General features: G+C 42.6%; 1 protein-coding gene across 1 annotated transcript in view; it reads left to right on the top strand.

Moving 5' to 3' along the window:
* Nucleotides 1-1,169: 1,169 nt before the first annotated feature.
* The window catches only part of degs1 (delta(4)-desaturase, sphingolipid 1), a 36,582-nt gene continuing 20,198 nt past the window's right edge, over nucleotides 1,170-17,553 (top strand). Inside the window, exon 1 of the mRNA XM_088304036.1 lies at nucleotides 1,170-1,359. Within this exon, the coding sequence (XP_088160162.1) occupies nucleotides 1,278-1,359 (82 nt within the window). The 5' untranslated portion in view covers nucleotides 1,170-1,277. The remainder of the gene's footprint in view (nucleotides 1,360-17,553) is intronic.

The raw sequence follows: 17,553 nt of genomic DNA, 5'->3' as shown, positions 1-17,553 counted from the left end.
TTGTATATACTCCATAAAATTTTTAAAAAGCTAAGTGAAACATAGATCCGGGGCTGCTTTTTTTTTTTAATTTATAGGGGGCGCTAGCAAGCCATTTTTTAAAAATTGCATGAGAAACAAATAACATAGTGATAATTTTGTCAGGCCTGAGGTCTGTGAAAAGTTTTATGAGTTTTAGTTCATATTTAGAACCTCAAAATCAGCGTTGTCTTATTGAAGAACTGTGCAAAGCCACGCCCACACATTTTCACAGAAAATGACAAATTTCGTATTGTGACCTCCTGAAGGCCTAAACACTCATCAGGGCGAATATTAGTTAGACCATGTTAACCTGCTCGGAGAAAACCATCAACGAAAATAACCTGTATTTGCTTTAGCCAGTTGGTGGCACCACCAATACATCCATCCATCATCTGTACCGCTTCTACTCATGAGGGTCGCAGCGGGTGCGGGAGCCTATCCCAGCTATCTTCGGGCAGTAGGCGGGGGACACCCTGAACTGGTTGCCAGCCTATCGCAAGGCACACATAGACGAACAACCATTCGTGCTCACACTCGTAATATCTAGGGGCTATTTAGAGTGTCCAATCAGCCTGCCATGCATGTCTTTGGAATGTAGGAGGAAACCCACGCAGGCACGCGGAGAACATGCAAACTCCACACAGGATGGCCGGAGCCAGGATCGAACCCACGGCTGATGCTGTCTCTTACCAATACAATAAAAATAAATTCTAAGTTAATTTTGAATTCACCGCAAACATTGACATGGCTTTGACAACAAATGCTGCTCTTATATTAACTACACAATAATTTCTTGTAAAGAATTTCAGATTTGCTAATTTTGTCCATGTCTAAAAATAAAAAACATCGACATTGCCATTTTATTTCTTATAGTGCTATCAAGCAACAATGCTCAATGATCAGATTTTATTTTACATGTTTGAAAATATTTTAAGAATGCCACTATACAATTAGTCTTTTGTGATTGTCTGCAATCACTTTCTTTGAAATATCCAACTAAATATCAAATTGAATTGTATGGCTTCTAAAATGAACCAAATTGTATCGAGGGAGAGAGAGAGAGAGACAGAGAGAAAACGTCGTCCTTTTGGTTAAGTGTTATAACTTCCGAGTGACAAAAACGCTACTTCTGTACGCACGTCATATGGGCGGGGTAGAAAAGTGGAAAGCAGAAGGGAGACTGGCCACCATTTTACAACGCCTAGGATTTCTAACCTATGTGTATCGGGAGAAACGTTTAAGCTATTTCCTCTGAAATGGGGAATCGGGTAACTCGTGAGAACTATGAATGGGTTTATACTGACCAGCCACACGCTGACAGGAGAAAAGAGATCCTTGGTGAGTTGGCTTATCTTTTTAGCAAGTTAGATAAACCTTGTCATTTGAGCGCAGACGTTGCTGTGCCACCTTTGTTATAATTATTATTGAGCATTGATTAATATTTAATGGCGCATTTGATCAAAGTTACTTCCATTGGACCGCATTTTAGTTGGAAACGGCAGTTAACGGTTCTAGATCAGTTGTCTGACAACGTCATAGTTACAGAAGCCAAGTCAATGCCATCTCTTCTCCCGTGTTAATGGGTGTGATGTACTATTGTACACAACTTCGGTCAGACCAGACCTCTCTTAGTGGGTGTGTGGGATCGTTCATTCTTTTTTCTGCTCACTAAAAACGAGATAGGATTTTAATCTAGCGGACTGTACAACGTACTCGTCAGTCAAATAAAAATGGATTCCGAAAAACTATTTTGGCGCGCCGTTAAATACGTCATACCTGTCGCATACGGGAACTACGTCAGCTCGTGACGCTCTGGTAATGTCTGTTCTGACAATGTACGAAAACCATTAAGTTTTGGAAATATATAGCAAGATTTATCATTGATAATATTGACTATGACTTTGTTCTTTATTGGAAAAATGTACGATTTGGTTTCTTCAATAATGATGGTAAAACAGCGAAGCTATTATAAATTTGAACATTATTCTAGCAAAATTCCTTTTTCCACAAATTTAAATTTAGTCACTCAAAACTTTCTTTGTGATTTTCGAGGCAGAAACCAGTCAGTACATAAATTCTATTCTTGACTCTAAAAATATGAAAGCGGTTAAAACTGTTTCTTTGTTATTTATGTAGAATTTTTGTTTAAAATCCCCCTTGCTCTTCTTTTTGTCTTTTCTGTGTATTATATATGTATTAATAACTGTTTGATTGTTATTGTTAATGTTAATAAAGTTAGAAAAAAAATGATCTTGCAATATTTATTTTTAAAAATAACTTTATTTAGACACAGAGGTGAAACAAAAAGAACATCCTGGGGCAGACAAAGTTAAGAAAGCTAGAAAACTACGCTCTGAAAATATTCTAAAGAGTACATAAATATCTTCTGTCCTTTCACATTTGTGTATTGTGCAATAGTTTTATTATATTGTTTAAATTCATTTACAAACTTACAAAAATTAGGTATCTGATTAATATATCTACATTTATGTATGTCATTGTAAGAGCCATATTGAGAAATGTTTTCTAATTTGGAATTCATTATTATTATTTAAACATTATTGAAATGCATAATTTTATTTTATGAAGGAAGAAAATTTAGTTTAGCATTGCGTGTCTTAGAAACGGTATTGATTACCTAACGAGCCACACGTGAGAAGGTAGTCATGTGACATGCCGTATAAATAGTAGTCATGTGACGTGCCTAAAACACACATTCAGAAGGTCGGGTGGTGGTGACAAAGTTTTTCTGGCCGACGCCAAGCAGCGACTTCAATCATCGACGCCAAGTAGCGACTTCAATCCTCGACGCAAGCAGCGACTCCAACAACAACGCCGATCAGCGAACTCTGACAGCCACTGTGACAGCCACACCACCGACGCTGGTCAACGAGCGCCGATAGCAGCAACCACGATCAGCGACCTCAAGCCACATCGATCGACGACCTCGACCACGTCATGTTTGAGTTAGTTATTAGTAAACTTGTGAAACGAAGATCCTGAGTTGGAAGTTTTGTCGCGTCAGGCTAGTTATTATTCACCCGCTCCTACAGTGGCAAGTAAACCCGAAAGAGTTGCCACTACACAAAGTCAGAAAAACTTCGCCAGGAAACCCTCGCCAGAAAGACAGAGAACTTACCTGGACATCCAGAAAGCCTTCACCGGATGATCGACACGGATCGGATCCACTGAAGGAGAAAGCAGGTTGATGAAGTGAGCTGCTAACGTTGCGACATTGCCGTCACTGCGTCACTCAAGCCAAGTGGAAGTCATTCAGTCAGAGCGGGAGCTCTCGGCTGGTTCATTCATAAATGTTTGAAACCATCTGCTGATAAGATAATTGCTGCACTGCGAATAATTCAAGGACATTAGCATTTGATGTTGGAAAAGTTCGATTATTTGGACATTTGCTGGTGAACGGAGCAGTAGTTAATAAAGATGGCAAACGACCCAGAGAATGAACAGACGCCCGCAGATTATGGCCAAAAGAGGGCACCAAAGCCCACTGAAAAGGCATTGCAAGAAAAACTGCGTCGCCTGATTGGAAAAAGGAAAAGCAAGCTTGGCAAACTCACAGCGAAAATGAACAAAATAGATGAACTCATGCAAAATAATGAAGATGCATACATAATACAAGACATTTTGCAAGGCGATGTGTGCAACATGCATAAAGAAATAGATGAGGTGAATGATGCCATAATTCCTTTATTGGATGAGGAATCCAGCAAGGTGGACCAGGAATGGTTCAGTCACAAATTAACTGGAACATATGCAAGGTTCTTTGGATTGGGTCAGTCACCAGTGTGAAAAAACAAACCGTGGTCCAATTGCACCTTCAGATGTTTCACTACAAGATGACATAGGGGTGGGCGATAGTGTTTCACAAGTTAATCTACAGGACTGTAGACATAAAATGAAAGGTGAATCAGCCTCAGGTGTGTCAAGAAGATCTTCAAGGAGCTCAGTGTCAGCTGTACGTGCTAAAGAAGCAGCAGAGCATGCAGCTCTCCTAGCAAGATGAGCAACATTGGAAGTTGAAAGTGCGCTTGCAGAGTGTAGCGAACCCAGCCAGACAATGGTGAAGCGTACTGATGTTCCACAGAGTCTTTTATTCCTTTTGTTGTCTTGATTTCATTGTGGAAACACCCTAAGAGCTACAGTGTAAAACAAACCATAATAAACATAAATGAGAGCTCTCAACGGCATGCAATCAAATCCATGTAACTACTTTGGCCATACGTGAGAAAATAAGGTTACAACAAAAACCCGCGATACTACAAAATCGACAAATGGACGCTATTGTCAGAGTGACAGCAGTTAATTATGTCATGAAACACCTGTGCATGGGTAAATCACGGCCAACGAAATAACGATGAAACAAAACAACAATTAAATACCTTGTTCCCATTCCAGCCAGGTGCTTGCAGCCTTAGAAAGTTTCCGTTAGATTGCGTAAAACTGATTTCTTGATCGGCAATGTCAAGATCGTTAAACTTTTCCTTCTCCTTTTCCTTCCTTTCCTCTCCTTTCCTTTCCTTTCCTTTGGAAACGCCCCCTTAAATAGCGTAATGTTAATGTATACTTCCTGCTCATACCGGAAGCGCACCAAACTAAAAGCATATGGCATCCAAATTATAACTTCAAAATAAAGTATCAAACAAATGCACTTGTGAGTTCGTTACACTCCCACCAAATCATTAGTAAATAATGGAAGGGTATTTGGTTTATATTAGGTACGAATGATTTCTGACCGTAAATAGAATTTCTCTAATGAGATAACTTGGGCAAGAGCAAAATACTTTCAGTTATCGAGTGAGTCTAATCAGCTTCTAAAAGCAGGACTAGCTTGTGAACTGGGCGCTCCACTGTGGACAGCTTGTGGAGGCGCTCTCCTTCCTTTCCGAGCTCCTTGTCTACAAGGCAGACCTTAACTCTCCTTCCAAGCCCATCTTTGTCAATAGTAGTTTCAGATACTTTGTTCAATCTCCACTGATTCCAGAGTGCGTCTCTTTTTTTTTCTCCTTTTTTCCTTCTTTGTCTCTCTATCTTCTTCTTCTTCCTTTTTCTCATGTAGAACGACACTGCCCTGTCGATTCCCGGAGTCCAGAAACCGATGAAGCTAATTTCCTTATTTTTAAGACCTTTGCCGGGATGGTTTGCCTTTTCGTGGAAATGACCAATAATCATCTTCATAATGTGATGATCTCTTGGGATGATTGTCGGGTGCTCTCCCACCCTGAGGACTCCATCCTTATCAGGGAATGGATCAAGAGAGTACAGTGGACTGTGAGATGGTAAGGAATTCACTTTAAGTAACAATTTAAAGTCTGCTGGATAGACACCTTTTTGGAGTTTCTTAATTAAGCGATATTCTGCCTCTTCGTCTGTTACAGTGGTAAGGTTATCAAATGAGAGATCTATACTTTCCATATTGACTGCGAGTTCAGAAGGTAGCATGCCTTTTTTGGACGTCCCGGTCATTTCACACTTGTGGAGTCTGTGACCGCCTGTGGCGCAGAGTTCACAAGCTTCTCTGGCAATTTCAATGGCCTCTTCTTTGCTTCCAACACTTGTCAGGCTGTTGTCGACGTAGGGATCTCTCCTGATGAACTTCAAACCCTTTGAATCGATGTTGCTGTTCTCCTTGCCACCCTTAATGTCGAATTCTAAGATACGAATAGCATCGGCCAGTGTCGCTGGAGGCAGCTCCTTTACCATTACCCTGTGACACAGGCGGCTCATGCTCTGTGACTCATAGCTTTGTGATGATCTCCCTACAATGCTCCATCCAAGATCCGTCCGTATAGCATAGGGTTCCTCATCACCTCCCAAAATTACTTGCCTAGGCGCCATGGCTCGAGAGCAGTTGTAGCCTATCAGAAGTGCTACCTCACAGTCTTTCAGTGGTTGAAGCTCATCTACTATTCCCTTGAGATGACTCCATTGCTCAGCAGTCTCACAAGTGGGAATGTGAGCGCGATTTACTGGTATGCAATCCTTTGTGTAGGTAACTGGAAGATCAACCTGAACAGCAGAGCTATATCCTCTCACACGAAGGCCAAAAACAGTTTGACTAGGGATGACTATGTTTGTGCCACTCATGGTAGTCAGTTTCAACTTAACTGGGTGTCTTTCAGCCTTGAGGCTGTCGCTCACTTCCTGGCTGATGAATGTCGTATCACTTTGGGTGTCCAGCATGGCGTAAACAAGTTTCTCCACAGTTGGATCAGCTTTGCAAGACACCCACACTGGCACCACCATTGTTGTGCAGGACACGCCCTTGCTCGTGACACTGAGTGAAGTAGCATCATGACTGGACCTAATTTCTGTGGAAGACCTTTCCTTTTTATAGTTGTAGTCATGAAGAACTGTTGGATGCTTCCCTTTGCAATTGTCACAGAGGAGGCGATGACGACACTCCTTTGCACCGTGGCCATATTTCAAGCAACCATAGCAGAGTTTATTTTCTTTTATGTAGTTGCGTCGTTCGAACAGTGACATTTCTTTGAACTTGGAACATGAATGGAGCTGATGCTTCGCATCTTGACAAAGTATGCATATGGACTTCAACTTTTTCTGCTCTGTCTTTGGGATTTCATCTGTAGCTGTGTTAGTTGCGAAAACACTAGCCTTGTTTGTCTTTAAGTCTCTGGCTGTTCTTTTCTCAGGATTAGAACCTGATGAACGAAGTACATGGAGGGATGTGATTGGATTACAGGCAATCTCTGCTTCGCTAGACACAAATATTGCGAACTCCTTGAAACTCGGGAATTCCTGTCTTTCATTCAGGCTTTGTGTTACGTGCCGGTTCCAGCGCCAAGCTGCCCAATCTGGTAGTTTCTGGACCAGCTTCTGGTTCTCCTCACAGTCATTCAATATGTCAAGGCCTTTAACGTGAGGCATGGCATCTCGACAGGCATTAAGGAAGTCTGAGAAGTTTCGGAGTCCTTCGGCATCTTTAGATAGAATCCTGGGCCAGTTAGATAACCTTGCTCTGAATGCTCTTTGTATGCTAAATGGATGACCAAAGCGATGGTTTAACTTGTTCCAGGCATCCTGGTAGGCCCCATCATCAGTTCGGAAGAAGGTCCCATCTAAGACATGAAGTGCTTGTCCACCAACATATTTCCTTAAATAGTACAGTTTTTCAGCAGGAGTGATTACTCTTTGGTCAACAAGAGAGGAGAATGCTGCTTTCCATTCAGTGAATCGCATGGGATCACCAGTGAAAATGAATGGCTCAGGAACTGGGAGCCTATTCAATGCTAAGCTATCTTGAAAGACTTGAGCAAGAGTGGAAATCTCGTTATGAGAGGCAGTTGCAGCCGGCAATGGCGGGACAGCAGTTGCCGGCAGTATTTTGGCGTCTTGGTCCTTTTCCTTGCCCAGGCAGTCAAGAGCTTCACGTTCCATTTCCTTATTGTACATGCTCAGCTTGCCTTTAGCTACTCGTACTACCTTTTCCGCCTGCAAACAATGCAAATCATGTCTTTGTGTTTCCTTTTCTGCCTGCAAACGATGCAACTCATGCCTGTGTGCTTTGAGTGCTTCTAAAGCTGTCAATTGTTGCTCTTCTAGCTGTCTTATCACTGCCTTTTGTTTCTCTGATGCTATCATCAACTCATAATTTATCTCCTTCGGCGATAGTTCGCCTGCTGCCTCTGCACGTTTAGCTGTCATGTCTGAAGTCGCAGAGTGCTGGTCAGACTTACTGTGGCAGGTGGAGGAGACAGAAGATCCAAAAACAGACCTTCCATAGTCGCGGTGTAGTAGTTCATGGAGGCGGTGTCTCTCCTGTTCCTCATTGAACATCCCTTCATCATCTATTGCTCTGTTGTGGGCGATGATTATCAGTTCTGTGGTAACGGATTCACAAGTATCAACTCGTCTTCTTACTGCGATGGTTGGGGTGGAGAGCTCCCTAATTGCAAAATATATGTCCATAATATCATCCTTGGCATTTTTAAGATCCTCAATAAGTGGCCAGAGCTCATCTTCCGTCATCGCCGACTTAAGTTGACGTCTTGCTTTACGTACCGTGAGTTTCCAATTCTCATACATGGAGATGAGTCTTTTCTCCCTTTTGCTAAATTCTTCCATTTGTAGTGCACGCATTTTCTGAGTAGGATTCCGTGCACGCTCAGAACGTCGAAGACCAGCCGCTGTGCTTGCAAGTTCACCTGGATTATCAGACTGACCTTCTTTGTTAATTTCTTTTAAGTGTGATTCCTCAAGTGCACTCACAGCTGTATGATGCTCACTCTGGAGATTGGGAACTTTATGCTGGGAACTATCCATCTGCTCTGTTTCCTTAGTGTTATCTGACTTTGACATCACTAACCCTCAGAATTATCAAATCAGGAGTGAATTTGTTCTCAGTCACTATTTACTAATTTTGCCATCAACAGCCAGAATTTCTATTAACGAGCATATATTAAACACAGGTGCAAGCTTTCAAATAACAGTGAATATTAAGCCCCAATTTCAAATAACTGTAGTGCAAGAGACAACGTTAGAGTTTAAGTAATTATATACTAACACTTATCACGCTCAAATGTGGATGAATGAAATATTTTAACTTGAAATGGCACATGCTGTTGAATCAATGCAAATATAACAAATCCTTAAATATAAAGAGTATGCCAAAATAGTCCAATTTTTGTAGATCTCAACAGTCTCCTTCCTTTGATGTGTTTATAAATGTTCGGTGTTCCAGTCGAGGAAGCTGTTCATGTGTTCAGCTTACCGGAAGTTCAGCATCACAGTCAGTGATCGTGACTGTACTTGACCATTGCACCGAGTTTATGAGACTGTTGCCCAGTTTCAGCGTTGGTGTGCTGCCTCATGCTCTGCTGATGCGACCAGGTACCCAGGCGATGAAGCAGCAATGCCGGGCATGGCGTGTAGATCCGCTGTCACGCCCCCTCGTGGAAGCAACAGGTCGTCACGGAGCGGTGTAGTTCAAGCTCTTACTGTAGCGAACCCAGCCAGACAATGGTGAAGCGTACTGATGTTCCACAGAGTCTTTTGTTCCTTTTGTTGTCTTGATTTCATTGTGGAAACACCCTAAGAGCTACAGTGTAAAACAAACCATAATAAACATAAATGAGAGCTCTCAACGGCATGCAATCAAATCCATGTAACTACTTTGGCCATACGTGAGAAAATAAGGTTACAACAAAAACCCGCGATACTACAAAATCGACAAATGGACGCTATTGTCAGAGTGACTGCAGTTAATTATGTCATGAAACACCTGTGCATGGGTAAATCACGGCCAACGAAATAACGATGAAACAAAACAACAATTAAATACCTTGTTCCCATTCCAGCCAGGTGCTTGCAGCCTTAGAAAGTTTTCGTTAGATTGCGTAAAACTGATTTCTTGATCGGCAATGTCAAGATCGTTAAACTTTTCCTTCTCCTTTTCCTTCCTTTCCTCTCCTTTCCTTTCCTTTCCTTTGGAAACGCCCCCTTAAATAGCGTAATGTTAATGTATACTTCCTGCTCATACCGGAAGCGCACCAAACTAAAAGCATATGGCATCCAAATTATAACTTCAAAATAAAGTATCAAACAAATGCACTTGTGAGTTCGTTACACAGAGTCTTCAGCGAAATTAAAAGTTTTGGAGTCATATGAAGATGGGATGAGTAGCTATGTCTCCAGTGCATCCTCTCAACGCCAAATAAAGAAAGAAGAGGAACGTGATTATAGTGAACAGCCATCAGTGGGACGAATAGCAAGGAGCTCTGGTCTTGGATTACACCAGCCAGCTGGTAGCAACCAGAGACAAGTTGCAAGACAAATAAATGATGACAACAACCTCCATCAGGTGCTACAAAGACAAAATGTCATCACAGAGATGCTTGTTAAACAGCGCCTACCACAGAAGAAGGTTCTGGTGTTTGAAGGTGACCCGCTAACTTACAAGTCATTCGTTAGATCATTTGAACATGCTGTTGAGAGCAAAGCTGATACTTATCAAGACATGTTCTACTATCTAGACCAATATACCAGTGGGGAAGCGCAGAAGCTAGTGCATAGCTGTGAGCATATGCCATCTGAAAAAGGCTACAAAGAAGCTAGAAGGCTGTTGAAAAAACACTATGGAAATGAGTTAAAGATTGCAAATGCTTATATGGAGAAGGCATTGAATTGGCCTAGCATCAAACAAGAGGATGGTAAAGCGCTTAATGCTTATGCGCTGTTCCTGACTGGCTGTGAGAATACAATGGGAGACTTGGAGTTCATGGAGGAAATGGACAACTCCACTAATATGCGAGCTGTTCTTTCCAAACTTCCCTATAAATTGCGTGAGAAGTGGAGAGTGACTGCCTTTGATTTTGAAGAGAAGGGGAGAGGACGTGCTAGATTCTCAACCTTGGTCAAGTTCATTGATCGCCAGGCAAAGATCATCACAAGTCCCCTATTTGGTAGTATGTCAGAGCCTCATGCAACAAAGGAAGGAAAGAACAAAAGAGACTATCATTGCAAGAAAAGTAGTCGGCGGGAAAGTAGCAGTTTCGCTACAGGAGTTGAAGCGCCACAAGGAGAAAAGGAACAAAATGTAACAGTCAAGAAAACTGTCAGTGTTGCTATGCAAAAGCCTTGTGTCTACTGCCAAAATAAACATACTATGGCGGAGTGCAGAAAAATTAGAGAACAACCACTCCAGAAAAGATTGGATTTTCTGAAATCCAAAGGCCTGTGCTTTGGATGTCTTTTCCCAGGACACCTCAGCAAAGACTGTAAAAAGAGAACATGGTGTCAAATATGTTCACAAAGACATCCAGATTTGTTGCACATAGAGAAGAAGGACGACAGTGCGCTCACTGATAAGAAAAAAGACAATGTGGCTACTGAAAGGAGGACAGAGAACTGCTCTGAGAGTGAAGAAATCTCCAACGCATGTGTGTCTCATGAAGCTTGTTCCTATATTGGGGCCGGAAGCAAATGTGCATTAGCGGTCTTGCCTGTCAAGGTCAAATCTAAGAGGAGTGATAGATATGTGAAAACATATGCCTTTATAGATCCTGGCAGCACCGCAAGCTTTTGCACTGAAGACCTTCTAAGAAAGCTGAAACTCAGGGGCCGAAGAACACAAATTCTTCTCAACACCATGAGCTGTAGCAGGGCAGATGACAATAATGTGTTGAAGACATTAGTCTTGTCAGACTTACAAGTGTGTGGGCTGGAGGAAGACGTATACATCGACCTGCCTAGAGTATTCACCCACAGCTTCATTCCGGTTCAGAAGGAAAGCATTCCCAAACAGGAAGACATTGCATGTTGGCCTTACCTGAAAGATGTGACTTTGCCTCAAATCAATTCTACAATCGGCCTGCTCATAGGCACCAATGTCCCGAAGGCCATGGAGCCATGGCAAGTGATTCATGCTGAAGGAGGTGGTCCCTATGCCGTCAGAACCGCCTTAGGATGGGTGGTAAATGGGCCTCTACGAAGTTTGAAAATGGAGAGCCACACTGAAAAAAACCACACAGTTAATTATCTTTCAGTTGTGGAAATAGAACAGTTGTTAAGACAACAATATGATGCAGATTTCCCAGAACGCATCTGTGAGGAGAAAGAAGAAATGTCAAGGGAAGACTGCAAGTTCATGACTCTGATGAACAGTTCTGCTAGACTGGTGGATGGACATTACTGTGTGAGCCTGCCACCAAAAAACGCGGCAGTCAGGATGCCAAACAATCGCTGTATCGCCGAATAGCACGCCATCAGCCTGAAAGGGAAATTGAAACGACACGCAGGTTTCCATATGGACTACAAGACATTCATGAAGGACGTCATTGATAATGGATATGTTGTCAAGGTTCCCATGAAGCAGTTGCTGCTGCACCTGAGGGAGGAAAGAAAGGTCTTCATGGACAAGGTCAAGAGGACTGAGAACCAGTGAAGCCGACAAGAGCAGCTGGTAACAGAGCACATGAAAGGATTTAGGCTGACACTTCAGCCAACCCTGCTCACTATAGAAGACCTAGAAGAGGCTGAGAAAGAGCTGATACAGTTCAGTCAGCAACAAACTTACCCTGAAGAACTGTTTGCCTTACAAAACAGTGGACATTTGAGAAAGACTGGTCCAATCTACAAATTGGATCCTTTTCTGCAGGAAGGAATCATGCGGGTAGGCGGACGACTCTCCAAATTATCAATGCCAGAAGAGATAAAGCACCCCGCGATTCTATGTAGAAGCTCTCCGATTGCTGCTCTCATCTTGCAACACATCCACAAAGAAATAGGACACTGCGGCCGTAACTACATGTTGGCCAAACTGCGCACAAGGTATTGGATACCTCAAGTAAGCTCAGCAATCAGAGGCATCATTTCAAGATGTACTGTCTGCAGACGACTTAACAGTAGAACGGGAGAGCAGAAAATGGCCGATCTGCCATTGGACCGCATCACACCAGATCAGCCTCCATTCACGAACGTAGGAGTGGACTTTTTTGGGCCTTTCGAGGTCAAGAGGGGACGAAGCCATGTAAAAAGGTATGGCGTACTCTTTACCTGCCTCACCACAAGGGCCGTCCACATCGAGTGTTACTCCTTTCGAGTTCAATCAAGGCTCAACTTTGTTCTTTGGTTTTAACAGACATTTAATGTTGTCGACATGTCTTTTTACATGTTAAAACAACACTCCAACAATGCCGTCAGAACTAAGGAAACAGCAATATAAACACAATTAGCACACAAATAAGGATGGCTCACAAAAACAATTAAGAAAGTAAATAGCACAATATTCACCTTATTGGCCACATTCACTCAAAAGGAATAAAGGTTAAATCTTCACACAAACGTGACTAGTCGTCTTGCCTTCTCTGGCCACCGTGTGCATCTATGCCCATGTCCCCAAACAACATCCCACACATGTGGAACAAAAAAACAAGTACAATATTAAACCAAAACAGCTGAAAATCATAACCTACTTTACATTATAAACACAAAATAATGTCTTTATTCTGTGCACTTTTGAACCGCATTAAACTACTAAATAAAGGAATGAAACAAATTAGATTTGCCTTTGACGGCAGCTACACTCCCACCAAATCACCTGTGATTTCTATCATGAACTAACGAGTGGATCTAGTGTGCTTCTAGTAGTGTGACAGTCTTATGGATAGGCCCGTCTAAGTGTATCTGCTTACTGAGTCTGTTTCCATGGTTGTCCAAATTTGAGTTGCTAATAAGCAGCTGCACCTTGCGTACACGTCCATCTTCACTTGGATACACTGCAGTAACTTTAGCAAGTTTCCAATCATTCCTGGGTGCTGTGTCATCTTGTATAATCACTATGTCATCAATTTTTGCATTTCTCCTTGTTTTCTGCCATTTTTGCCTTTGCTGTAGGCTTAGCATGTATTCCTTTTTCCATCTTTGCCAAAACTCATTGGCCAGATATTGCACTCTTCGCCATCTCTTGCGGAGGTACAGGTCCTCCTTCACAAAGTCTCCTGGTGGTGGTAGTATCACTGATGATTTCATTGTCAACAGAAGATTGGGCGTAAGAGGCTGAGTAGGTTCGTTGAGTAGGTGTGTGGTGATGGGTCTACTGTGTCAAGTCCTTCCACATGAATCTCTTGACAGGGAAGTTGGTCTTGCCAGAGAAAATGCGATCCACTAAACCAGTTGGAAGCAATTAGGTCTCTAACTTTCAACCCACGGGATGCATGGTCAGCTGGATTGTCTTCTGATGCGACATACCTCCACTGTGTTGGTTTAGTACTCTCTTTGATGCGCTGAATGCGGTTAGCGACGAAAACGTGGAAGCGTTTTGCTTCATTGCGGATGTAAGCCAAGACAACTTGTGAATCCGTCCAAAAGAATTATTCAAATCTTTCAAGATCCAGCTCTGCTTTTAGCATGTCACTCGCGCGTACAGCCACAACAGCTGCAGCCAGCTCTAATCTTGGTACTGTAGTTACCTTGGTGGGGGCTACCCTGGACTTTGCAAACACAAGTGCACAATGGATTAGTCTTGATGCACTGATGGCTCTCAAATAGGAACAGACTCCATATCCTGCAACACTTGCATCTGAAAAATGATGGAGTTCGTATTTCTGAACTGCTGGAAAATCTCTTGGAAGGTAGCAACGATCAATCTTGACATCTGACAGGTTCTTAAGATCTGAGAGCCAGGACTCCCACCGTGGCTAGAGTTCACTTGAGAGTGGCTCGTCCCAGTCTGCCTTGTCATGACACATTTTCTGCAGTATTTGCTTTCCAAGTAGAACGAAAGGTGCCACAAAGCCTAGTGGGTCAAAGATGGAGGCTATGGTCGACAGCAGTCCTCTTCTGGTAAAGGGACGCTCATTCACAACTACTTGAAACTGAAAATGGTCTGAAGAAATACACCACTTGATGCCTAGCGCTCTTTCAATTTGTTGTTCGCTAAGTGTGAGATCATGGTTTATCATAGTCTCTGCACAATCCTCATTGGGAAGAGAGTCAAGTACTTGTTGACTATGTGAAATGAATTTATGGAGTCGCAATTTTCCAGTGCTGCAGAGTTGCTTTGCTTCATTTACCAGATTAATCGCTTCCCTTTCTGAATTGAAACTGATCAGGCCATCGTCCACGTAAAAATTTCTCTCAATGAACCTTATTGTTGCTTCACTGAACTGTCCGAGACATTGAGACGCTATATATCTGAGGCCAAAGTTTGCGCAGCCCGGTGATGAAGCAGCTCCAAACAGGTGGACACGCATTCGGTAAACAGATGGAATGGAGTGAAAATCACCATTACCCCACCACAGGAAGCGGAAATAGTCTTTATCTTCTGCCCTGACCCTGAACTGATAAAACATGCGTTCTATGTCACACATGACTGCCACTTTACCCTTCAGAAATCTGCACAGGACTCCAACCAGTGAGTTGGTTAAATCTGGCCCAGTCAACAGGTGGTCGTTTAATGAGACCCCTTCATATCTTGCTGCACAGTCAAACACCACTCTTATTTTGCCGGGTTTCTGCGGATGATACACTCCGTGGTGTGGTATGTACCAGGCTGGGCTCTTGTTAAGGTCTTCAGGAGGCACCTTTTCTGCATCTCCACGCTCTATGGTTTCAGTCATAAATTTAATGTAGTCTTTGTGGTATTGTTTGTCTCTTCCAAATCTTTTCTTTAGACACTTGAGTCGGTGTTCTGCACAGCTCTTATTGTTCGGAAGGTTTGGTCTGTCCTCTTTAAATGGCAATGGTAGCTCGCAATGCCCGTCTTCTTGCATTTTCACTCCTTCCTCCATTATTGAAATGAAGCGAAAATCTTCCTGGGAGAAATGAGAGTCTCCGACTTTCCTATCATTGAAATCGGACTCAAGCACTTTTATCACATCCAGTGGTGTGATTACTTCCTTGGTTTTGTGTGCGACAGATGTAATGCACTTCTTTTAACTTATCAAATGTTGCACTGGGTGTCACTTCTTTGACAATTATTCTATGGCTGCATCCTATTGCATCTCCATAATTGATACAAGGGTCGATGCCTCCAACTATTGTCCAGCCAAGGTCTGTTCTTAGAGCGAAGGGCTCATCGTCCTTCCCTGACAAAACTTCTCTAGGTACCAGGGCTTGGGAACAATTGTAACCTATGAGCAGGCCAACATCACATTCAATCTGAGGGGCGATCGCTTCTGCAAGGTGTTCTAAATGAGGCCATGCTCTTGCTTTACTGGGTGTGGGAATATGATTTCGATTGGCTGGGATGAACTCTCTTGTGTATGTCTTGGGTAAAAGGATTCTCTTTGACGAATAGAAGCCTCTGACTTGCAACCCTGACAGCTTTTGACTTGAAATTATTGTGTTTTTGGATGACAATGTGAAGAGCTTTAGTTGCACATCTTTCTTTACTGTGTCCAGAACATCTGCCTTTTCTTGCAGAACAAATGTTGTGTCGCTCTGACTATCCAACAGGGCATAAACCAGCACTTCTTGATCTGGGTTGCTTGTTGTGGATAACCAGACTGGAACAATCGTGGATGTGAGATCACTGTTGCCTATTTGGATTACCCGGTTTGAGATTGCCTCACTTGACGTTTCTTTAGGTGGTTCGCTTTCTTTCGGCTTTCCCGTGCCTTTAACTTCATTTTGTTCTTTGTCGCCGACTCTTTCTAAACGCTTTGTCTCTTTCTTCATGTAAACATGTAGGGTGTTTTCCCTTGAATGTATCACAGATACTTCTCTCTTCACATTTCTTAGAGACGTGTCCAAAGCTGAGACATCCGAAACATAGTTTTTTGGATTGTACAAATTTTACTCTTTCGTTTATTGCCTTTTCCATGAACTTTCGACATGTCTGAATGTCATGATTTAATTTCTCACAGAAAGCGCACTTTGTTCTATTTATTTTTTCTTCTGCACTGCTCACAAATGTCCTTGCTGCAATATTTCCAGTCTTTGGAGGTTTCACCTTCTCAGAATTCTCCTTGAGTGCATGTAGCGACGTTACAGGGTTGCACGCTAGTCTTGCCTCTCTTGTGACAAAATTAACAAAGTTGCTAAATGTTGGAAATGAACCACATTCTTCTTCAATGTCCATTACTTTCCTATTCCAGCTAGCTACAAGCCAATCAGGAAGCTTGCCGATCATTCGCTGGTTCTCAGTACAATCATTTAGGACTTCAAGACTCTTTATCTGTAACATTGCTGCTTCACAGCCTCGGAGAAAGTCTGAGAACTCTCTTAATTCAGCGCTGTCCCTAGCTCCAATCTTCGGCCACGACCAAAGTTTATCTCTGAAGGCCTAAGCGATTACAAATGAACTTCCATATCTTTCCTCCAGGGTGTTCCAAGCTGCATAGTATGCTGTGTCTGTTCCTAACAGGAAGTAACTCTCAATAGCCTTTCTTGCTGGACCACCAACATACTTGCGGAGGTAGTAGAGCTTTTCACCCACTGGGATGTTTTTTCTTTCGATCAGCATTTCAAAAGACATTTTCCAATCAATGTACTTTATTGGATCTCCATTGAAAACTGCAGGCTCTGGTACAGGTAGACGACCTATGTTAATGGATTCCGCTAAAGCTTTAGCCAATGCAGTAACTCCATCTTCCTGTGTGGTATAGCTTGTAGGTTGCCCTCTTATGGCGTTTTGTGCTATAATAAACGGCTGCGCACTTGGATTGAGGCGTGAAGATTCTAGCTTGGGTTCTGCTTGATTTACTGGTTTAAGCGTGGTCTTTCTTGAACTACTCACTTCATGAAGAAGGTCCAATATTTCTTCATCTGAGTTGCTTTCTTGCTCATACACCATCAGTCGTGCCTTTGCAGCATTCATTTGCTTTACAGTTTCTAAGCGTTCAAGCTCTCTCCGCTTTTGTTCCAACATTCTTTGGGTTTCTGCATTCTCTGCTTCCTGTTTTGCAAGCCTTTCTTTGTTCTGCAATTAAAGATGTTCAAGTTTCTTTCTTTCACATTCCATTTCTTCCATCACCTTGAGAGCAGCTTCAGATGCTGCTAGTTCCGCTGCTGCTTCCTGTCTTTTGATTGACAACTGGCTTGAGTAGCTCGAATGTG

Source organism: Idiotropiscis lumnitzeri, chromosome 9 (genome assembly GCF_059441095.1).
Source record: "Idiotropiscis lumnitzeri isolate Australia: NSW breed Sydney's pygmy pipehorse chromosome 9, RoL_Ilum_1.0, whole genome shotgun sequence".
NCBI lineage: Eukaryota > Metazoa > Chordata > Actinopteri > Syngnathiformes > Syngnathidae > Idiotropiscis > Idiotropiscis lumnitzeri.
The sequence above is the reverse complement of the archived record's forward strand: the minus strand, read 5'-3'. Positions and strand labels throughout refer to the sequence as shown.